Genomic DNA, 20,051 nt, shown 5'->3' with positions numbered 1-20,051 from the left:
ATGTCATCTAATCCATGAACACAGGCTGTCTTTCCATTTATTTAATTTCTTCCAGCAGTGCTTTGTACTTTTCATTGTGTAAGTCTCTCACCTCTTTGGTTAAATTTATTCCCAAGTATTTTATTCTTTTGGATGCTATTGTAAATGGAAATGTTCTCTTAGTTTCCTTTTTAGATTGTTCATTCCTAGTGTATAGAAATACAACCAGTTTTTGTGTGTTGACTTTGTATCCCGAATGTATTTATTAGCTTTAACAGAGTGTGTGTGTTTGCACACACGTGTGTATTTATTTAGAATTTTCTACATAATAGGATCATGTCATCTGCACATAGAGATAGGTCTCCTTCTTTTTCCAAATTTGGATTCCCTTTATTTCTTTTCCTTGTATAACTGCTCTGGCTAGAACTCCAGTATTATGTTGAATAGAAGTGACAGAAACAGGCATCCTTGTCCTGTTCCTGATCTTAGGGGGAAGGCTTCAGTCTTTCAACATCCAGAGTGATGCTAATCGCAGGCTCTCACCGATGCCCTTCACAGTGTCGGAAAAGTCCCCTTCTGTTCCTAGCCTATTGAATGCTTTGTTGTTGCTTTTTATCAGGAAAGGTTGCAAATTTTGTCAAATGCTTTTTTTTGTGGGTCAGTTGTGATGGTGAGGGGTAAAGAGTTCTCGGATTTTGGAGCTGTTGAGGGGAAAATATGACCATAAGGTGGCAGTAGCCCATTTTATTTGGGCAGCTGTATTTGAGCAGCTCTTTGGGGGCAATGTGGTAGCAGCAGGGCAGGAAGTCTCGGGGTTAAGGGGTCTGAAGTGCAGTGGCAGTGTGGTCTTTCACAGTCCCGGGGTTTGTCTTATTTACAGCTAGCAGATGCTGGGTGTAGATTTGCCTGGTATGCAAAACAGGCCAGCTCTAGATGGCTAAAGATATGCTTATTTAAGCTATATTTAAAACAATTACATGTGTAAAAATTGGATTTCGTATTGTTGGGCTTCAGCTAACCATCTCCGCCTGCTGTGAAGAAGTAAACAACATGGGGGTCAATATACGGGGGACATCTCTGGTTCGTTTATATAACATCATGTAGATTTTTTCTTCATTCTATTAATGTGATACATACTGATTGATTTTTGTATGTTGAACCAGCCTTGCAATCCTGGGATAAATCCTATTTGGTCATGTTGTATGATCTTTTAATATAATGCTAAATTCAGTTTAATTATTTTTTGTTGAATTTACATATACATTCATAAGAGATATTTATTGGTCTGTGGTTCTCCTCTAGTGGTTTTGGATCTTGTATTGGGGTAATACTGGCCTCAAAAAATGAGTTAAGTAGTAGTTTCTCCTCTTCAGTTTTTTTTGGGAATTTTTTGAAAAAGATCTGGTGGAATTCACCAGTGAAGCCATCTGGTCCTGGGCCTTTCTGTGTTGGGAGATTTTTGATTACTGATTCAGTCTCCTGACTTGTTACAGCTGTTTCTTTTTGGGTCAGTTTTGGTAGTTTGTATGTTTCTTTTTTTTTTTTTTTTTTAAGATTTTTATTTATTTATTTGACACAGAGAGAGTGAGAGACAGAGAAAGCATAAGCAGGGGGAGTGGCAGGCAGGCAGAGGGAGAGGCAGGCTCTGTGCTGAGCAAGGAGCCCGATGTGGGACTCGATCCCAGGACCCTGGGATCATGACCTGAGCCGAAGGCAGACGCTCAACGACTGAGCCACCCAGGCGCCCTAGTTTGTATGTTTCTAAGAATTTATTTCATCTGGGTTATTCAGTTTGTTGGTTCATAGTATCCTGTTATCCTTTATTTCTATAAAGTCTGTAATAATTTCTCCTCTTCCATTTTATGATTTTAGTAGTAAGAACTCTTTTTTGTCCTCAGTCCATCTGCCTAAAGGTTTGGCAATTTTGTAGAGCATTTCAAGGCATCAGCTTTTGCTCTTAGTAACTTGCTGTTGTTTTTTTCTAGTTTGTATTTCATTTCCAGTTGAATATTTATTTCCTTCCTTCTGCTAGCTTTGGGTTTAGTTTGCTATTCTTTTTCTGGTTCCTAAGATGTAGAGTTTTATTATTGAATTAAGATTTTTTTTTTTAACATAAGCATTTAGAGCTATAAATTTCTCTCTGAGCACTGTTTTTGCTGCATTCCATAAATGTTATGTTGGGTTTTTTTCATTTGTGTTCAGGTATTTTCTAATTTTCCTTGTGATTTCTTTTTTGACCCATCGGTTGTTTAAGAGTGTGTTGTTAAATTTCCCACATATTTGTGAGTTTTCTGGCAACCCTTCTATTATGAATTTCCAGTTTTATTCCATTGTAGTTGGAAAGGATACTTTGTGTAAGTTCAGTCTTTCTAAGTGTATTCAGACTTTTCTTACAGCCTAATTTATGATCCTTCCTGGAGAACATAGGCTGTTCACTGGAGAAGATTGTGTATTCTGCTTTTGTTGGATGGAGTGGTCTGGTTGGTTTATAGTACTTTTCAAATCTTCTCTTTCCTTGTTGATCTTCTGCCTCTTTATTCTGTTACTGAAAATGGAGTGTTGAAGTCTGAAACTGAGCGTAGAATTGTGTCTTTCTCCCTTCCATTTTGCCAGTTTTGACTTTATGTATTTTGGGGCTGTCTTCCTGGATGCATATATGTTATACTTCTTTCATCTTCTTGATGGATTGATCCTTTCATCAATATATAATGTCCTTTTTGTCTCTTATAACAGTTTTGCCAGCCCAGCTCTCTCCGTTACTATTTACATGGGATATTTTTTTCATCCTTTTACTTTCACCTTTTTGTGTCTTTGTATCTAAGCAAGTCTCCTATAGGTGGCATACAAATGGATCATATTTTTTTTTATCCATTTTGGGTTTTAATTGGAGAATTTGATCATTTACATTTGAAGTAGTTACTGATAAGGAATTTAGCTTAAGCTGCCACACAGCTGTTTGTTTTCTGCGTGTCGCATATTTCTTGTTCCTCAGTTCCTTTCACTGCCTTATTTTATAGTTGATCTTTTTGCGTATTTTGTATATTTCTGTATTTTTGTTGTTGTTTTTCTTCATGGCTACTTGGGGATTACATTTTCCATCTTAAATTTATAACCATCTAATTTGAGTAATCCCAATTTAGTGTTAGTAGCATACACACACTGCTGCCATGTGCCTCGCCTTCCCCCTTTCTTAATACTGTTATTGTCACAGATTACGCCTTTATTCATTGTTCCCATTAACATTGACTTATAATTTTGTTTTATTCATTTGCCTTTTAAATCATACAGGAAAAAAAGAATTACAAACCAAGAGTACACTGACACTGGCTTTTATATTTACCTGTGTAGTTATCTTTACCCTTGTTCTTTATTTCTTGATAGGATTTAAAAGTATTGTTTAGCATTCTTTCGTTTCAGCCTGAAGGGCTCCCTTTGGCATTTTTTGAAGGGTACTTGTACTTGTGTATCAGTCACAAACTCCCTTAACTTCCGTTTATCGGGGATGTCTTCATTTCTCCTTCCTTCTTGAAGGATGGTCTTGCCAGATACGAAATTTTTGGTTGACAGTATTTCTCACTCAGAGCTTTAAATATGTCATCTAATGGAGATAGGATTGTATAATTCATTTGTCGAAATCTTGTAAGCCCTCATCCTGACTTCAGCAGGTACAGTATCCTACTTTTTAATGGTTTCGGAGACATTTATTCAGAGCATGATTGCACAGGAATGACTTTTCCGGGGGGGTTGGTTGGTTTAGTGGGTTGGTTAAGCGTCCAACTCTTGATCTCAGCTCAGGTCTTGACCTCAGGGTCATTAGTTCAAGCTCCATATTGGGCTCTACGCTGAGAGTGGAGCTCACTTAAAAAAATTTTTTTTTTCCTGGCATCTGAAATGATCCTTTAAACACCAAAACTTTTATCTTCACCTAAAATGTATTTATTTGACAGAGAGAGACACAGCGAGAGAGGGAACACAAGCAGGGGGAGTGGGGAGAGAGAGAAGCAGGCTTCCCACTGAGCAGGAAGCCCATGTGGGACCCTGGGACCTTGACCTGAGCCAAAGGCAGACGCTCAAAGACTGAGCCACCCAGGTGCCCTCCAGGTCTTTGAAGTAAGGCTTTGTACATTTGAGGAATCTGAATGCAGCTATTGATGCTTCCAGGGCCCAGCATCCAGGCTGTTCTGTTTCAGCTTACCACAGTGAATGTTTAATGCAGTAATGCACTTGGACCGTGAGTTACCTACTACTCTTTAGACTCAAATACTGAGGTTTTGAGTTTTCATCTTTATGTAATGGCTTTTCGGTCTCTTCTCTGTCAGGTATCACATGTACCTATTTTTATGCCTCCCCTCTTTAGCTAGGGCTAAGAAAATCAAATGACTGAATTTAAAATAGATAAAAATGAAGGTATTAATACTGTTTTCACATTTATTTTGCCTTCCAGACCAAAATATTTCTTCATGTAATTTCTTCATTGATCATATGGTATGATTTTTTTAGGTTTCTCAAAGAGCAAACTCCTGATAAAAAGGAGCCATCACCATATTGCCAGTGCTTTTAAGAAATAAAAGGCAAGGGGCGCCTGAGTGGCTCAGTCGGTTAAGCGTCTGCCTTTGGCTCAGGTCATGATCCCAGGGTCCTGGGATCGAGCCCCGCATCGGGCTCCCTGCTCTGTGGGAAGCCTGCTTCTGCCTCTCCCGCTTCCCCTGTTGTGTTCCCTCTCTCTGTGTCTCTCTGTGGAATGAATAAATAAAAATCTTTAAAAAAAAAAAAAAAAAGAAAAGGCAAATCCAAGCTGTTTTTCAGATCAGCGGCTAATGCCAATGTTTAGGCTTCAGGGAGTATCAAAGAAAGGTACTTCTATTATTTCCCAGTTTTGTACTCTTAGAATGATAGTTTCCTAAAAAGGAATCCTTGCCAACTTTAAAGTGACCATACTGTCATTTTCAGAGGAATAGGGGTGTTCTGGGCACCTGCTGCTTTAAACCACAGCCATTTACCAATTAGATGTGCTCCCGAGTAAAATGTGACCAGCATTTACCTCAGGACCACATTCATGTGTGGCAAAGTTACCTACTTTATTCGCTCTGACGTTGAGAGATTATTCTGCCTTATTTTGTCTGTAGTTCTGTGTGTATGTAAAACAAAACATTTTAACAGGCTTGGTGATGATGTCTAGGAAGCTAGATTTTGTGATGTACTTATTTTTTTATATAAAATCTTAAGCTATTTTATATTTCATTCACTTTATCTTGAAATTTGTATTGTAAGATTTTTTTAATGTTCAGAATGTCATCAATCAAACCTGAATTCTAAAATTCTGTGATTTTTGTGAAACCATTTCTTAGAAACTTTGTTAATGACGGGAAGTAAAGAGGGGCACCAGGGTGGGGTGGCCCAGTCAGTTGCCTTCGGCTGGGGTCTTGATCTCGAGGTCCTGGGGTCGAGTCCCCTGTTGGTCCCTAATTTCCCGCTGGCCGCCCACTGGGCGAGGCCTTTCCACCCCTCGCCGCCCCCAGGCCCTACCGAGACCCGGCTACCCGCGCCAGCCGCCCTTCGCCCACCCCGTGCACTCCCGGGCCGGAGGTCCGGCTCCGGGGCACGCCCCAGGCCCCGGAGGGCAGGCGGAAGGGGTGCTGGACGTGGAGCATCATGGGCCCGGGGGGAGGGGCGGTGGCCCAGTTCTCGCGACACTTCGGCCGGGAGGGAGGCAGCAGCGGCTCCGCGGCGGGTGCGAGATGCGCTCAGAGAAGGAGGGAGTGGGAGGCTCCGGGGTGGCCGTTGCTGCGCGGGACCCGAGCGGGAGAGAAAAGCTGTCGGCTGGGGAAGTCCAGTTCCGCCGGGAGTCGCCGCGGCGAGAACCAGAGGTGCCACCCGCCTCGTCCTTCGGCTCTGGGGGCGGTACCGGCAAACCTCGCGAGGAGAAGAAGACGGTTCTGAGCAAGGTGGGGGGAAGGGCGGGGCAGACGAACCTCGCGAGAGGAGGAGGGTCTTCAACAGGGTGGGTCGAGGCGAGGACGGAGCGGTGCGTGCAAACGTCTCGAGAAGAGGGACGGTCTTGGGCGAGGTGAGGCGGGGCCGAGGGTTGGCGTCAGGCTGCAGGCGGAGGGGCGCTGAGGGTGGCGAGTTCCGGGGGCGGGCGAGCCTCGCGAGAAGAGGGATGGTCCTGCGCAAAGGCGGGGCGGGCTCGGGGTTTGGGGAGGGGCGGACGGGGCGGGGCCGCGGGCGGCGTGTTCTGGGAGCGCGGGGCCGGGGCCGGCCGCCTCAGCGCCGCCGACAGCGGCCCGGCGGGCGCCGTTTCCCGCCCCGCCTGGAGCCTGTGGTGTTTCCGGTCGGGGCCGAGCGCGGAGACGCTGCGGTCCGCGGCGGCGGGCGCCCGCGCGGGCGTGTGAGGTTTGCGTTTTCCACTCGGGTCGTGCCCACAGTCGTCGGGGTTCCCGAGAAAGGAGCTGTGTTGGGCGCAGCCCCTTCTGACGGCCGCGCTGTCACCCGTGCATGGCGGGCGTTTCCGCTGGGCTCCTGGCGTAGCGCTCCCTCAGCCCAAACGCGGGCGGCGTTCGGGGGGCGGAAGCGCTGGGGCGGACGCCGGGCCCACCGTCCGTCCTCTCCTCAGGTGGTGATCCGGCGGCTCCCTCCCAGCCTCACCAAGGAGCAGCTGGAGCAGCAGCTGCACCCGCTGCCCGCGCACGACTACTTTGAGTTCTTCACCGCCGACCTGAGGTGAGAAGCTGGGAGGCCTGTCGCTCGATGGGAGGTGGTTGTAGACCGCGGAAGCCGCCTCCGTCCTTTTCCCGCACGGACCCAGAAATCAGCGCGCGCCTCGCTTGGACACGGTCGTTAAATTCCTCCGAGAGAGAGTTGAAAGGGGCCGGTACCGGCGCCCCATCGTCCAGAAAGACCGACTCCGGAGAGGGAAACCGAGTCCAGCCCTCAGAAACCCTGTGCTCGCGTCCCCCGCTACCACCCCCGCCCACACCCACCAGCTCCTCCTCTCCTCCCCTTTCACACCTGGGTAGAAGGGTGCCTCCGAGGACGCTCTGACACGTCCGCGTCTTCTCTTTGTGGACGAGGAGAAAGCAGACCTCAGGTTAGACCTTCCGCAGGACAGGTCAGCCACGTTGGTGATTTTCACTGTGTTTCTGCTGCCCTCTTGGTCATTGTTAGCCTTTCTGTCTTCAGTGTCGTGAGTTGGCGTTTGTGGGAGCCCTGTCAACCCTCCTGAATAAATACTGTTCAAGTAAAAACTTTCGGTCTATTTAAAGAAAAATATTTCCAACGGAAATGCAGACTTGGTTTAAGAGAAATAATAGGTGAATTTCAAATGACTAAAGTTTAAGAAAACGGGCATAAGAAAGGACAGGCCCTGGGCTCAGGGATTCAGGTTGGAATCCCAGTCCCACTTTTTAACTAGCTGTACCTTTGGCACATACTGAATTTCTCTGAGCCTGTGTTCTCATCTGTGAAATGGGGTTGAGAGTTCCTGCCTATTAAGGAAGTTGGTGGTTTGCTGGGAGAGGAGAAAGGCTTGGTTCTTCTGTAGCCCTCGTACCATGTGCTGCAATTAATACCCCTTTGGAGTACGTAAAGGTGTTCTCTAAGTCTGAAGATTCTTTCGTGCAATATGATGTTTTCATTTATGAATCATGGCTAGATTTTACTGGGTCATGATGTGTGATAAGCAATGACCTTTGAATAACCTTGCCTTTGGTTTTCGACTTTGGAAGGCCAGTATTACAACCCTGTTTCTGTGTGGTAGAGAGACTGACCTTAAGTGTCTTCCCCAAGTTATTAAAAAGATCTTGGGTACTGTTTTGTTTATTTTGGGGTTTGGGGTTTTTTTTGCTAAAGAATACCCAGATTGTTGTAATTAGCTGAGAGGTGTTCTTTGGCACACAGGTTTCAGCTTGTTGTATCTAGAAAAGAAGAAAAAGCAAAATTAAAGAAATCTTGCATTTTTTACTAACCATTTTCACTGTTATCTCTTATTTCAGTCTTTATCCTCATCTTTATTCAAGAGCATACATTAATTTTAGAAATCCTGATGACATCCTTCTTTTTAGAGATCGTTTTGATGGCTGTATCTTCATTGACAGTAAAGGTTGGATCATTGGCTTTTTAAACTATTATAATCTCAAAGTATGTTAATTAAATTTTGCTGGAATGTTTGTGAATTATAATTAAGTTCTCAGATACCAATCTAAAATAATTTCATAAATTTCAGTTGTGTTACTGTGGTTGTGTGCTTATGTTGAAAATTAAAATTATATATAAACCAAAGAGTTCCATCAATTCTTTGTATCAGTGACAAACTATTTATATATTATTGGAGTGAAGTTTTTAATATAAATGAGTTTTCTGATAATTGAACTTCCCTTTCTTATGTACCAAAACCAAATCACTTTACTTTTGTGCAATAGGAATTTTCTAAAATATATTATTCACTTATATCTATGTCTTTTTAAACAGTGTACTCTTTATATTTTGGCTCAGGTCACAATCTCAGCATCGGCTCCTTCTTCACTCATTGGGGAGTCTGCTTAAGATTCTCTCTCTCTCCCTCTGCCCTTTGTCCCTCACTAAAATAAGTAAATAAATTAAGATTTTATTTATTTGACAGAGAGAGAAAGAGCGCGAGCAGGGGAAGTGGCAGGCAGAGGGAGAGGGAGAAGCAGGCTCCCCACTGAGCAGAGAGCCCGATGGGGAACTCAATCCCAGGACCCTGGGATCATGACCTGAGCTGAAGGCAGAGGCTTAACCTACTGAGCCATCCAGCACCCCTAAATTAAGTAAATACATCTTGAAAAAAAAAAAAAATAAGAAGAATGTTAAACAGAGTACTCTTCATAACTATACCATTTTTGGACAGTGTCATAGGGGAGGGGATTGTAATAATGAACATAAGTTTCTGACTCTGTTGAACAGCATTGCCTGCTGAGACAGGGATATTTACCTCTACTCTAAATGGTTCCGATTCTCTGTACTTTTTGGATCTTGCCTTTGTCCTCCCTCCTGTCAGACTGTCAGCTGTTGTGTCCACTGCGATCAAGCTGGTACAACTGTAAGAGCATATTCTCTGAATACCCCTCACCAACCAACCTCCTCCCACTCCACTCCACTGCTGCTAAGTGTGTTTTTTTCTTCACTGAGAGCTAACAAAATATCCTTGAAGAGTGACTAGGCTGAGGCCAAGAAATTCTTTCCTGTGAAGAAAAGCAAATGTAATCTTGAACTATTTTTAAGATTTTATTTTTTTAAGAGAGAGCACACATGCGTGAGGGGAGGAGCAAAAAGGGAGGGAGAGGGACAAGCAGTGCCGAGGCCAACGCCTCAATCCCACGACCCTGAGATCGTGACCTGAGCCCAAACCAGGAGTCAGATGCTTCAGATGCTCAACTGACTGAGCCACCCAGGCGTCCCTCATCTTAGTCTTTTCTAAGCATACAGTTCAGTAGTATTAAGTACATTCACACTGTTGTGCACCCCATCTCCAGAACTCTTTTCATCTTACAAAACTAAAACTCTGGACTCTTTAAATAACTCCCATTTCTCCCTGACCCCTAGCTCCTGGCATTCACCTTTCTATTTTTTGTTTCTATGAATTTACTAGTCTAGGTACCTCATCTAAGTGGAATCGTACAGTATTTCACATGGCATGGTGTCCTCAATGTTCACCCGTGCGGTAGCAGGTCTCAGAATTTCCTTTTTAAGACTAATACGCTACTGTGTGTATATACCACATTTTGTTTATCCATTTACAAAGAGCTGGGTTGCTTCCAGCTCTTTGCTATTGTGAATAGTGCTGGTGTGAACATGAGTGTACAAGTATCTCTTTGAGACTCTGCTTTCAATTTTTTGGGGTATAATCATAGCAGAATTGTTAGATCATGTAGTAATTATATTTTTAATGTTTTGAGGAACTGCCATACTGTTTTCCGTAGAAGGTACTTCATTTTGTATCCCCACCACCTGGGCATGAGGCCTCCCAATTTCTCCACATCCTCCCAACACTTGTCGTTTCCTGTTTCTTTGATAGCAGACATTCTAATGGGTATGAGGTAGTATTTCACTGTGATTTTGACTTATATTTCCCTAATGCTTAGTGATGTTAAGCATCTTTGTGTGCTTGTTGGCCATTTGTGTGTCTTTGGAGGAATGCCCATGTTTAAATTGAGTTGTTTTTTGTTAAGTTGTAGATTTTTTTATATATATATGTGTATTATGGCTCTTAACCCCTCATCAGATGTATGACTTTTTCCCATTCCATAGGTAGCCTTTATATTCTGTTGATTGTATTCTGTGACACTCAGGTATTTTTAATGTGATGTGGTCTGGTTTTTCTGTTTTTATTTTAGTTGTCTGTACTTTTGGTGTCACATCTAAGAAATCATTGCCAAATCCAATGTCAAGTTTTTCCTCCATGTTTTCTGCCAGAGTTTTATAGTTTTAGGTCTCATGTTTAGGTGTTTGATCCATTTTGAGTCAACTTTTGTCTGTGGTATCTGATAAAGAGTCCAGCTTCAGGGACGCCTGGGTGGCTCAGTTGGTTAAGCATCTGCCTTCAGCTCAGGTCATGATCTCAGGGTCCTGGGATCGAGTCCCGCGTCAGGCTCCTTGCTCAGCAGGAAGCCTGCTTCTCCCTCTGCCTGCCGCTCCCCCTGCTTGTGCTTTCTCTCTCTCTCTCTCTGACAAATAAATAAAATCTTTAAAAAAAAAAAAAAAGAGAGTCCAGCTTCATCCTTTTGCATGTGGATATCCAGTATTTCCAGCAGTTTTTTTTTTTTTTTTGAGGTTCTATTTATTAGAGAGAGAGCGAGAGAGAGCATGAGCAATGTGAAGGGCAGAGGGAGAAGCAGACTCCCCACTGAGCAGGGAGCCTGATGCAGGGCCCGATCCCTGGACTCTGGGATCATGACCTGAGCTGAAGGCCGACACTTAACCAACTGAGCCACGCAGGCGCCCTTAGCAGTATTTGTTCAAGAAGACTGTCCTTTCCCCATTGAAAAGTCTCGGCACCCTCATGGAAAACCATCTGATCATGTATGTGATGGTTTATTTCTGGCTGTCTGTTCTAGTCCATCGGTCTGTGTTTCTTTTTTTATGCCAGTACCATACTGTTTTGATTACCATCGCTTCATAAGAAGTTTTGAAATCAGGAAGTGTGTCAACTCCTACTTAGTAAGTATCTATGTACCAGGCATGTGGGTGCAGCAGTGAATTAGACATTGTTCCTGCCTGTCCAAAGCCCTGCTCTTCTTCTGGTTCTTGACTTTATTCCAGATAGTTAAAGTTAGCACAGAAATACTGTCCAGATAAATAAGAGTTGCAGATAAAGAATGGTCACCTGACCATTCCTGACAAGGCTAAAGGATTCAGTACCAACATGGAAGTGTTCCATCAGTTGATTAAGTAAATAGTGAACGTTTCTCAGTATGTTCCTGCCCCCCACTCCCAACCCCCCCCACCCCGCACATAATGACTGAATCAGTTTCTCGTGGCTTTTGTTCTAAACTTTTCTGTTTGAAGCCAACCCTGTCTGAGTATTGTGCATGCCTTCTGAGGCCCCTCTTTTAGCCAAGTGTCTCTTCTAAGCATACTAATTCCCTTGAACTCATATAACAGATTGATCATTAAAACAACCTTTTAAAATTAAAAAAAAAAAAAATGTGACTAAGGAACCTATTTAAAGGTATTCCGTGATAAACTCTTCAGTGAGGGAGAGAAGGGTTTATTGACATTTTAAGGTGTGCATCTTGATGAATTTTGAATGCATTCAGTTATGTAGCTACTACTGCAACATGAGAAATCATTTTCTTTAAGTGCTCGTCCTTTGTTCAGATCTGGAGTTTGACATGCTAAGTTTGCAGGTGCTTGAAAATAATAGTTTAAACGGTAATGTTATGGTCAGTCTTTAAGAAACCTAGATCATGGGGCACCTCAGTCGGTTGAGCAACTCACTCTTGATTTTGGCTCAGGTCGTGATCTCAGGGTCACGGGATTGATCCCCGCTGGGGCTCTGCTGGGTGTGGAGCTTGCTTAAGACTCTCTCTCCCTCTCCCTCTGCCTCTCCCCCTACAAAGAGAAAGAAAAAAAGAAAGCTAAATCATTATTTTCCAAAATGAATATAGTGGAATTTTAGAATGGTTTTTGCAATTTGTTTTCTGTTAAAGGCCTAGAATATCCTGCAGTGGTAGAGTTTGCCCCATTCCAGAAGATAGCCAAAAAGAAACTAAAGAAAAAAGATGCCAAAACTGGAAGCATCGAAGACGGTGAGTCCCTTTACAGAGGCTAGATTATGAAACTGCCAAATTAAATACACCGATCAAATATAATTCCTCTCCCATATGTGGGGAGGAGCATGTTTTTCTTTTTTTCTTTTTTAATTTACAGATCCAGAATATAAGAAGTTTTTGGAAACTTACTGTGTGGAGGAAGAGAAACCTAATGCCAATCCCGAAACTCTTCTGGGAGACATAGAGGCAAAGACAAGAGAACTTATTGGTCTGTTTGCTTATTTCTTCTCTTTACTTGATTGAGATATGTATTTGTTTCTCTTTTACGATTATTTAAAAATTCACACTTGTGACAGGCTTAGCAGGGATGTAGAGTGTTTTCCAGTTGTAACAAAAATATGGCAACCTGGGAAAATATTTCTGAGGGAGAGCACCAGAGCTTTTGGTTACAGTTATTTGTTCACAGTAGCTGATTTAATGTGTAGCTCAGAGAATTTTTTAATCACTAAAGTAAATATTTATAAAGATGTGCTTAGCAAGCATGTGCTCATTTTTGATCTGCACACGTTGAGTGGGTACCGACTCAGCCTAGGTGTGTGGAGTGAACATGAATGGGACACGTGAGGCCTCTGCTGTCATGTATCTGTCCTGCTCGTGGGGAAGACTGTAGTAAACACCTGCAACAATAATCAGGCTTTAAGCCAGGGCATGTCTATGTGATCAGTGGCACAATATGATGAAACAGTCCTGGGAGGGCAAGGCCCTCTGAGAGCAGGCGTGCTAAGACATGGAAGAAGAAGGGACTAGAGACAAGAGCTGGAAGCTGAGCTGTGGGCCTGTAGGAACAGGATGTATGCCTGTGTGGTTGGTACATGGTGGGCCCGGGGCAGAGTGGCTGGAGAGGCAGGTGGGTAAGAGGTTTGGAGTTTGTTTGAGAGAAAGCTGGAGACCGCTGAGGGAGTGATGTGGCCTGATTAGTTTTCCTCATCACTCCATGCACATTGCTCTGTACACGATGGATTGCTAGCTGCAGAGTCTGCATATGCTCTGGCAGATTGGGTGTGGGAAGAAAGGAAACAAAGAATCCAGGCCTCCAGGAGTTTGACTCAAACAGATCAATGAGTGGAGGCACCATTACTGACGTGGGGCAGACTGGGGAAGAAACATTACTGGAAGCGAATTGAGATCCACTGTAGAACATGTTAAATTTAAGAAGAGCTAAAAAAGGAAGCAAATGAGAAATTATTTGTAGGACTTGCCCCCTGCCCCCTTCCCTCTTTGCTGTAAATGCTCTTGTACTGGATAGCCACAGAAAAGGACCAGGGTCTTCCACTTGTGGGCAGTTTTGAGATAGTCCTTGGTGGCCAGACACACACCATCCAGCTGGCTCCAGCCACCCTCCCACACCAGAGGGACATCCTCTCCCATCCCAGCCCCTTGCCCGGTATCTGGTGCACAGTAGGTGCATTGTAGTGTTTTATGGAATGAGTAAGTGTGATTCACAATCTAGTAGCCCGGGATGAGGCTGTGGAGCTTTGTTTCTGTGATCCAGTTTCTGCCCATCTAAGTTTGGATCTTAAAAGCAAGTTGCCTTTTTCTTTTCTTAGATTTTGGCCTTTAGTGGATTCTATGATCTAGTCTGAGCAATGAGGGTTAAATGGAAATATTAATTCCCTCTATAGTTGCAGGTTAGTGCAGTGGCATAGCAGGGTCTGTAGAGCAGACAGACCTGGGCTCAGCTTCCACCCCTGAGACTTAGCATCCCTGTTTCCTCCCAGGTGGTTGTGACAGTGCCCAGGATGCAGCAGCTGTCTGTAAGTGGTAACAGGCTGTTGGTGAAATTCGTGTTACATTACATGGCCATGCACCTTCTGTTTAACAAATGATACACTTTTATGGTTTGTAAAGTACTTTCTTTCTTTTTTTTTTTTTTTTTAAAGATTTTATTTATTTGAGAGAGAGAGCACAAACAGAGGGAGAGAGAGGGAGAAGCAGGCTCCCTGCTGAGCGAGGAGCCCGATGTGGGACTCGATCCCAGGACCCTGGGATCATGACCCGGGCCAAAGGCAGCCACTTAACCGACTGAGCCACCCAGGCGTCCCTGTAAAGCACTTTCTAATACAGGGTCTCATTTACCTTTCACATTGATCCTTTGGGGTAACGAGGCAGGTATTTTGTTGGAGAAGAGAGAAGGTGGGTGGGGTCTTGTCAGCTCCTCCACCCACCCAGGGAGGTCTTGATCCTGCTCTTTGCTCACTAGTGCAAAACTCCCACGGTGCAGAGCAAGAGTCCTCCCTAATTTGAGGCAACTGCCTGTTACAGAGGGCATCAGCTGTGCTCATCCTGAGCCAGAGTTCATGATTAACATAGGAGCCACCCAGGGAGGGAATGGGCTCTTCTTGGCCCCTGCACCTGTGAGGAAATGGGCACATTTGCCCAGCCCTAAATCTGGGGCTGAGCTTTCCTGGCAGAAGCCATTTGACACATTATGTCGGGGTGTTCAGGAGTCCTTAATTCCAAATTAAGAATCCCTGCCAGGGGCTCTCTTCTAAAATTCCTGATTCTCAGAATTCGGGAAATGTCATGGCCAGTCTTCAAGTGCGTCCAGGGATTCTTCCTTCCCCCCATTTAATCTTAGGTTTTGAAAGAGCTGTGGAATAGATCCACACCATCTTCCACTTTCCCCCCTGCATCGTCAGCCACTGACATGGGGAATACATATTTCTTAGAACCAGTCCCCCTGAGAGGCTGCCTTGAGGCCTGCCATATTTGGGCACCAAATTCCAGGTCAGATCAGACACTTCTGGGGCATGAAAGCTGAGGATTGAGAGAGGTTCATTCCTGGGTGGTTAGTGCTGCTTAGATGAAGTGCCCTGTGGGGTCATTGTCTAAACTTCTACATCAGGTTATTCTGGTTTGTGGAGTGTATATGATAAGAAATTACAAGAATGTACATTGTTTAACATCATTGTCTAGAGAGCAGAAAAGGAAGAAATTTCCAGAATATGTGTTGAATCAAAGTGAATCTATAACAGTGTTATGTAATGTTTTAAAATATCTGCAAAAATGGGAAGATACTCATAACGTTTAGGAAGTCTAATGTGTCGTACTCACTTTTCTTTTTTGCTTTTATAGCTGCTTTGTAATATGAAGACTCCCTTGAGAATCAGGAATTCATTGCCTACTATTTGTAGAGTTGTCAGTGCCTCCAAATTACTTGACTTTATAGTGATGGAATAGGAACTCCCCCAAATACAATGTATGCTCATCTAAGTTTTGTGTATTTATTTATTTGTAAGATTTTATTTTTAAGTAATCTCTACACCCAGTGTGGGGCTTGAATTTACAACCCCAAGATCAAGAGTTGCATGCTCTTCCGACTTTGCCAGCCAAATTATTTAAGATTAAATTGGAAACAAGTATTTGAAATGAAGGAAAGAAATCTTATTTTAGAGTTAAATACTACATTACAATTTTTGTGTTTTAGCTAGAAGAACCACACCTCTTTTGGAATATATTAGAAATAGAAAATTAGAGAAGCAGGTAGGTTTGCCCTTTTACCTGATGAGTATCCTTCCTGTCCCTCCCACGTCCACACAGATAATTTATACACATGCTTTTCCATGTCTCTAGAGGATTCGAGAAGAGAAGCGAGAAGAGCGAAGGAGAAAGGAGCTGGAGAAGAAGCGTTTACGGGAAGAAGAAAAGAGAAAGAAGAGAGAAGAGGAGAAGTGTAAGAGGAAAGAGGCAGACAGACAGAAGAGAGCTGCTGAGAGAGAAGTAAGGATTAAGGTAATTTTGAGGAGACAGTTCATGTCTTTTTTCCAAAGCTAGTTCTGCTATAGTCGTGCCTTTTACGTATTTAGCTCTTCCAACTTGTAAGGACATTTTTAGTTAGCCTAGTCTTTTGTTATTATGGTTCCCTTTCTCTGCAGTGCAGCAGGGGTTCTCAAACTGTGTTCCCTGATCCCTGGGGGTTCCTTGGGCATACTGTGGGGGAGGGGGCCCAGCCTCCTGGGTGTGATGGCAGCACTTCACCCAGAGGAACCCCACACTACTTGTCACAGATTGGGCTTCTGCTTACATTTTCCTTTAGAGAAAAGACTCCCTGACTAAAATATACACATTTAGAAACCAGTGGCTTGGTGTATACTGGCCTTTCTAGATGAAGGCTCACTCCTGGAACTGGGTTTTACCATTTTTTTTTTACAGTAGCAGCAGTGGTTTCTAAATCTCTTGCCCAGTTTCTCCTTTGAGTGATGTATTCATTTAGAAGGGTGGGTTAATGCACAGAAGGAGTTCTTCCCCGTGTAAAATACGGTGCTCCAGTGTGAGTCAGTCCTTCCTTGTTAGTATCTGTTCGGATGACCTTATCAAACCTAGATTTCAACCTCATATGTATCTTCCCTCATTCCACGAAGGCTTTGAAGTTCTTTTAGAGATTAATTGAAATTGTATCATAAAAAAAAAAAGATCAGGATTTGGAGGAAGACAGAGTAGAAAGGGAGAGGATGGGGAAGAGGTCAGAGCCGCCATAATTGAGCCATAGATTAGTTTCTTTATATATATGTATATTTTTAATTTAAATTGAATTAATTAACATATAGTAAATTATTAGTTTCAGAGGTAGAGTTCAGTGACTCGTCAGTCTACGTAATACCCAATGCTCATTGCATCACGTGTCCTCCTTAATGCCCATCACCCAGCCACCCCATCCCCCCACCCCCCTCGCCTCCAGCAATTGTCAGTTTGTTTCCTGTGGTTAAGAGTCTCTTACAGTTTGTCTCCCTCTCTGATTTCATCTTTATTTTATTTTTCCCTCCCTTCCCCTATGATCCTCTGTTTTGTTTCTTAAAGTCCACATATCAGTGAGATCATATGATAATTGCTTTTCTCTGATTGACTTATTTCACTTAGCATAATACCCTCTAGTTCCATCCACGTTGTTGCAGATGGCAAGATTTCGTTCTTTTTGATGGCTGCGTAATATTCTATTGTGTATACATACCACATCTTTATCCATCATAGATTAGTTTCTGATATGCTTGATCAGAAACCTAGTTTCATTATCCATGTGGAGAAAACATTGCATTTCTTCAAGGGAGGCAAAGCTTTTTCTGGCCTTTACTTCTAAATCACTTTCTCCTTATAGGTGGTCACATGGGGCTCACTAGCTGGAGGGAACAATTTCTTAACAAAATTCCTATAAAAACACACTACTGTGTGTATCCATCAGGCCTGGCTGGGTTTGCTGCAGTAACAGCCTCACACCTCACCAGTTCACATAACTAGAGTCTGTTGTTGGTATTCCATGGCCATTGTACGCTGCTCACCATTGCCATCCAGTGACCCATTGATGGAGGCTTCACCTTGGCATTTGCTTCCTCATTCCTTATGATGGGGAGGGGAATGTGTGATACAGAAGATTGCATGCTGGTTCTTTTTTTTTTTTTTTTTTTAAGATTTTATTTATTTATTTGACAGAGAGAGACAACGAGAGAGGGAACACAAGCAGGGGGAGTGGGAGAGGGAGAAGCAGGCTCCCCGCTGAGCAGGGAGCCCGATGTGGGGCTTGATCCCAGGACCCTGAGATCATGACCTGAGCCGAAGGCAGACGCTTAACGACTGAGCCACCCAGGCGCCCTGCATGCTGGTTCTTAAACCACATGGAAGAGACACAGCCCTTCTGCCCACATTGCACTGGCCAGAGCAAGCCACATGGTGGCACCTAATCTCAGATGGGGGTCATATTCAAGAAGTGCCAGGAAGAGAACCAGAAATGTCTCTCTTTAAGTTTAAAGACATTGTTGAAAACCTTATCTTGATAAAAGGTGTGGGGCAGGTCACATTCCTTGAGCACATTTGCTGTGAAGACCAAATCTAGATGTTCAAGATGAGTAGGGAACTGATTGTCCCACAGAAAGTATCTTATAATCTGATGATAACATTGATGAGATTGAGGAACCCAACCAAGACTATCAAAGATGGTCCATCCCCTGTCAGCAAGGACATGACAAAACCAGGGTATTCCTAGGGGAAATAACTGAGGGCATGTTTTCCGTTTGTCCACGTGGTTTAGTGAACACACAACTCTCCCAAGAAAATTGTAGCAGATTTACTTCCTGTAACAAACCTGACATCTCCAACGGCATAAATTAACAGCCCTCGAAAGGTAACTGATAATGAAACCTTAATATTGTAGGGAAACCTTAAACATGAATTGTGGTAGAAATTCAGCTGTCATTACCGGGCTCAGAGTAGGTGTTTGCATTTAATGCAGATTTTATGGTCACAGATGGAAATATTGCCTAATCTTCTCATTGACCTTTCTAAACACATAATAGCCAACTTACTGCCTAATCTTTACATTCTCAAAAGCACTTTTTTCAGTAGCTTGAGAGTTTTTCAGGAATAATGTTTGAAACCTGTAGCTTACAATTTCAATTATAGTTTTAAGTAAGACTTAAAGTATTTGGAGTATAGCATTTCACTTTTACATTTTAAATTTTGAAATTAGAGTCCAAAATAAACCAAAGAAATAAAAACAAAATTAGGTCAGTAAAAATAAACGTATGCTCTTTCATATAGAAAAGAAGTCAAAACATAAAGGAAGAGAAAGGGTATTTTTTTTTTTTTTTAAAGATTTTATTTGAGAGAGAATGAGAGACAGAGAGCATGAGAAGCAGACTCCCTGCTGAGCAGGGAACCCGATGCGGGACTCAGTCTCGGGACTCCAGGATCATGACCTGAGCCAACGGCAGTCACTTAACCAACTGAGCCACCCAGGCACCCCGAGAAAGGGTATTCTTATCCAAATCTGGTAACACAGGATCTTGGTTGCAGAGTAGACCCCTATGACATGGGTAATCAGCAGCCTCTGCCCTTACGAGTGTCTGTGTCCTGACCTGAGGACACACACCCCAGCCCAAGTTTTGCCCTAAGTGAGCATCTGGCCTCATTTTAGGGATATCTGATTTACAAATCATTTGGAGGGGCGCCTGGGTGGCTCAGTCGTTAAGCGTCTGCCTTTGGCTCAGGTCATGATCCCAGGGTCCTGGGATCGAGCCCCACATCGGGCTCCCTGCTCGGTGGGAAGCCTGCTTCTCCCTCTCCCCACTCCCCCTGCTTGTGTTCCCTCTCTCGCTGTCTCTCTCTGTCAAATAAATAAATAAAATCTTTAAAAAAGAAAAAAACAAATCATTTGGAGAATTAAAATTTTTTTAACCTGAAAAATAAAATCAGTGAAGAAATGCTAAAAGAGTTGTGTTACTATCATAAAAATACACGTGCAGAAAGAGATCCTCATGGCTATTTTTTTTTTTTTTAAGATTTTATTTATTTGACAGAGAGAGGCACACGACGAGAGAGGGAACACAAGCAGGGGGAGTGGGAGAGGGAGAAGCAGGCTTTCCTGCCGATCAGGGAGCCCGATGCGGGGCTCGATCCCAGGACCCTGGGATCATGACCTGCCTGAGCCGAAGGCTCTTAATGACTGAGCCACCCAGGCGCCCCCTCATGGCTATTTTTAACAATAAAAACTGTGATATAAGAGCAACCCAGCTGTTTTTATTTTCCTCTGAGGACTCTAAAACTAGGTAATGAGCTTGCGTTGAAGTAGGAAGTTAGGAAAATTCCTGAATATACAAATTGTAGGCAATAGATTACATTCTTAACAAAGTTGTGTGATCTTTTTCACAAAGCTTATTAAAAACGTGTCGGCTGGCACTTCCTTCTGCTGCCTCCTGTGCCTGGCTCCTCCCCCCTTCCCCCTCCCTCCCTCTCACCTCCTCCCCCCCTTCCCCCTCCCTCCCTCTTCCCTGCCCCCTCCCTGTCTCCTCCCTC

General features: G+C 43.5%; 1 protein-coding gene across 13 annotated transcripts in view; it reads left to right on the top strand.

Moving 5' to 3' along the window:
* Window positions 1-5,677: 5,677 nt before the first annotated feature.
* The window catches only part of UPF3A (UPF3A regulator of nonsense mediated mRNA decay), a 22,597-nt gene continuing 8,223 nt past the window's right edge, over window positions 5,678-20,051 (top strand). For 3 of the 13 annotated variants that reach the window (XM_035002989.1, XM_035002990.1, XM_035002988.1), the window contains exons 1-8: window positions 5,683-5,924; window positions 6,593-6,699; window positions 7,971-8,077; window positions 12,147-12,245; window positions 12,367-12,477; window positions 13,988-14,023; window positions 15,697-15,752; window positions 15,843-16,001. In XM_035002989.1, coding sequence (XP_034858880.1) covers window positions 5,718-5,924; window positions 6,593-6,699; window positions 7,971-8,077; window positions 12,147-12,245; window positions 12,367-12,477; window positions 13,988-14,023; window positions 15,697-15,752; window positions 15,843-16,001 — 882 coding nt within the window. In that variant the 5' untranslated portion in view covers window positions 5,683-5,717. Of the gene's footprint in view, window positions 5,925-6,592; window positions 6,700-7,970; window positions 8,078-12,146; window positions 12,246-12,366; window positions 12,478-13,987; window positions 14,024-15,344; window positions 15,469-15,696; window positions 15,753-15,842; window positions 16,002-20,051 lie in introns of those variants that run through there. The other 10 variants (XR_004678832.1, XM_035002983.1, XM_035002982.1 and 7 more) reach the window with 10 other exon arrangements.

The sequence above is a fragment of the Mirounga leonina genome, unplaced genomic scaffold (genome assembly GCF_011800145.1).
Source record: "Mirounga leonina isolate KUSES-001 unplaced genomic scaffold, KU_Mleo_1.0 Mir_127, whole genome shotgun sequence".
In the NCBI taxonomy this organism is placed as follows: Eukaryota; Metazoa; Chordata; class Mammalia; order Carnivora; family Phocidae; genus Mirounga; species Mirounga leonina.
This window is presented reverse-complemented; position numbering and strand designations above follow the sequence as displayed.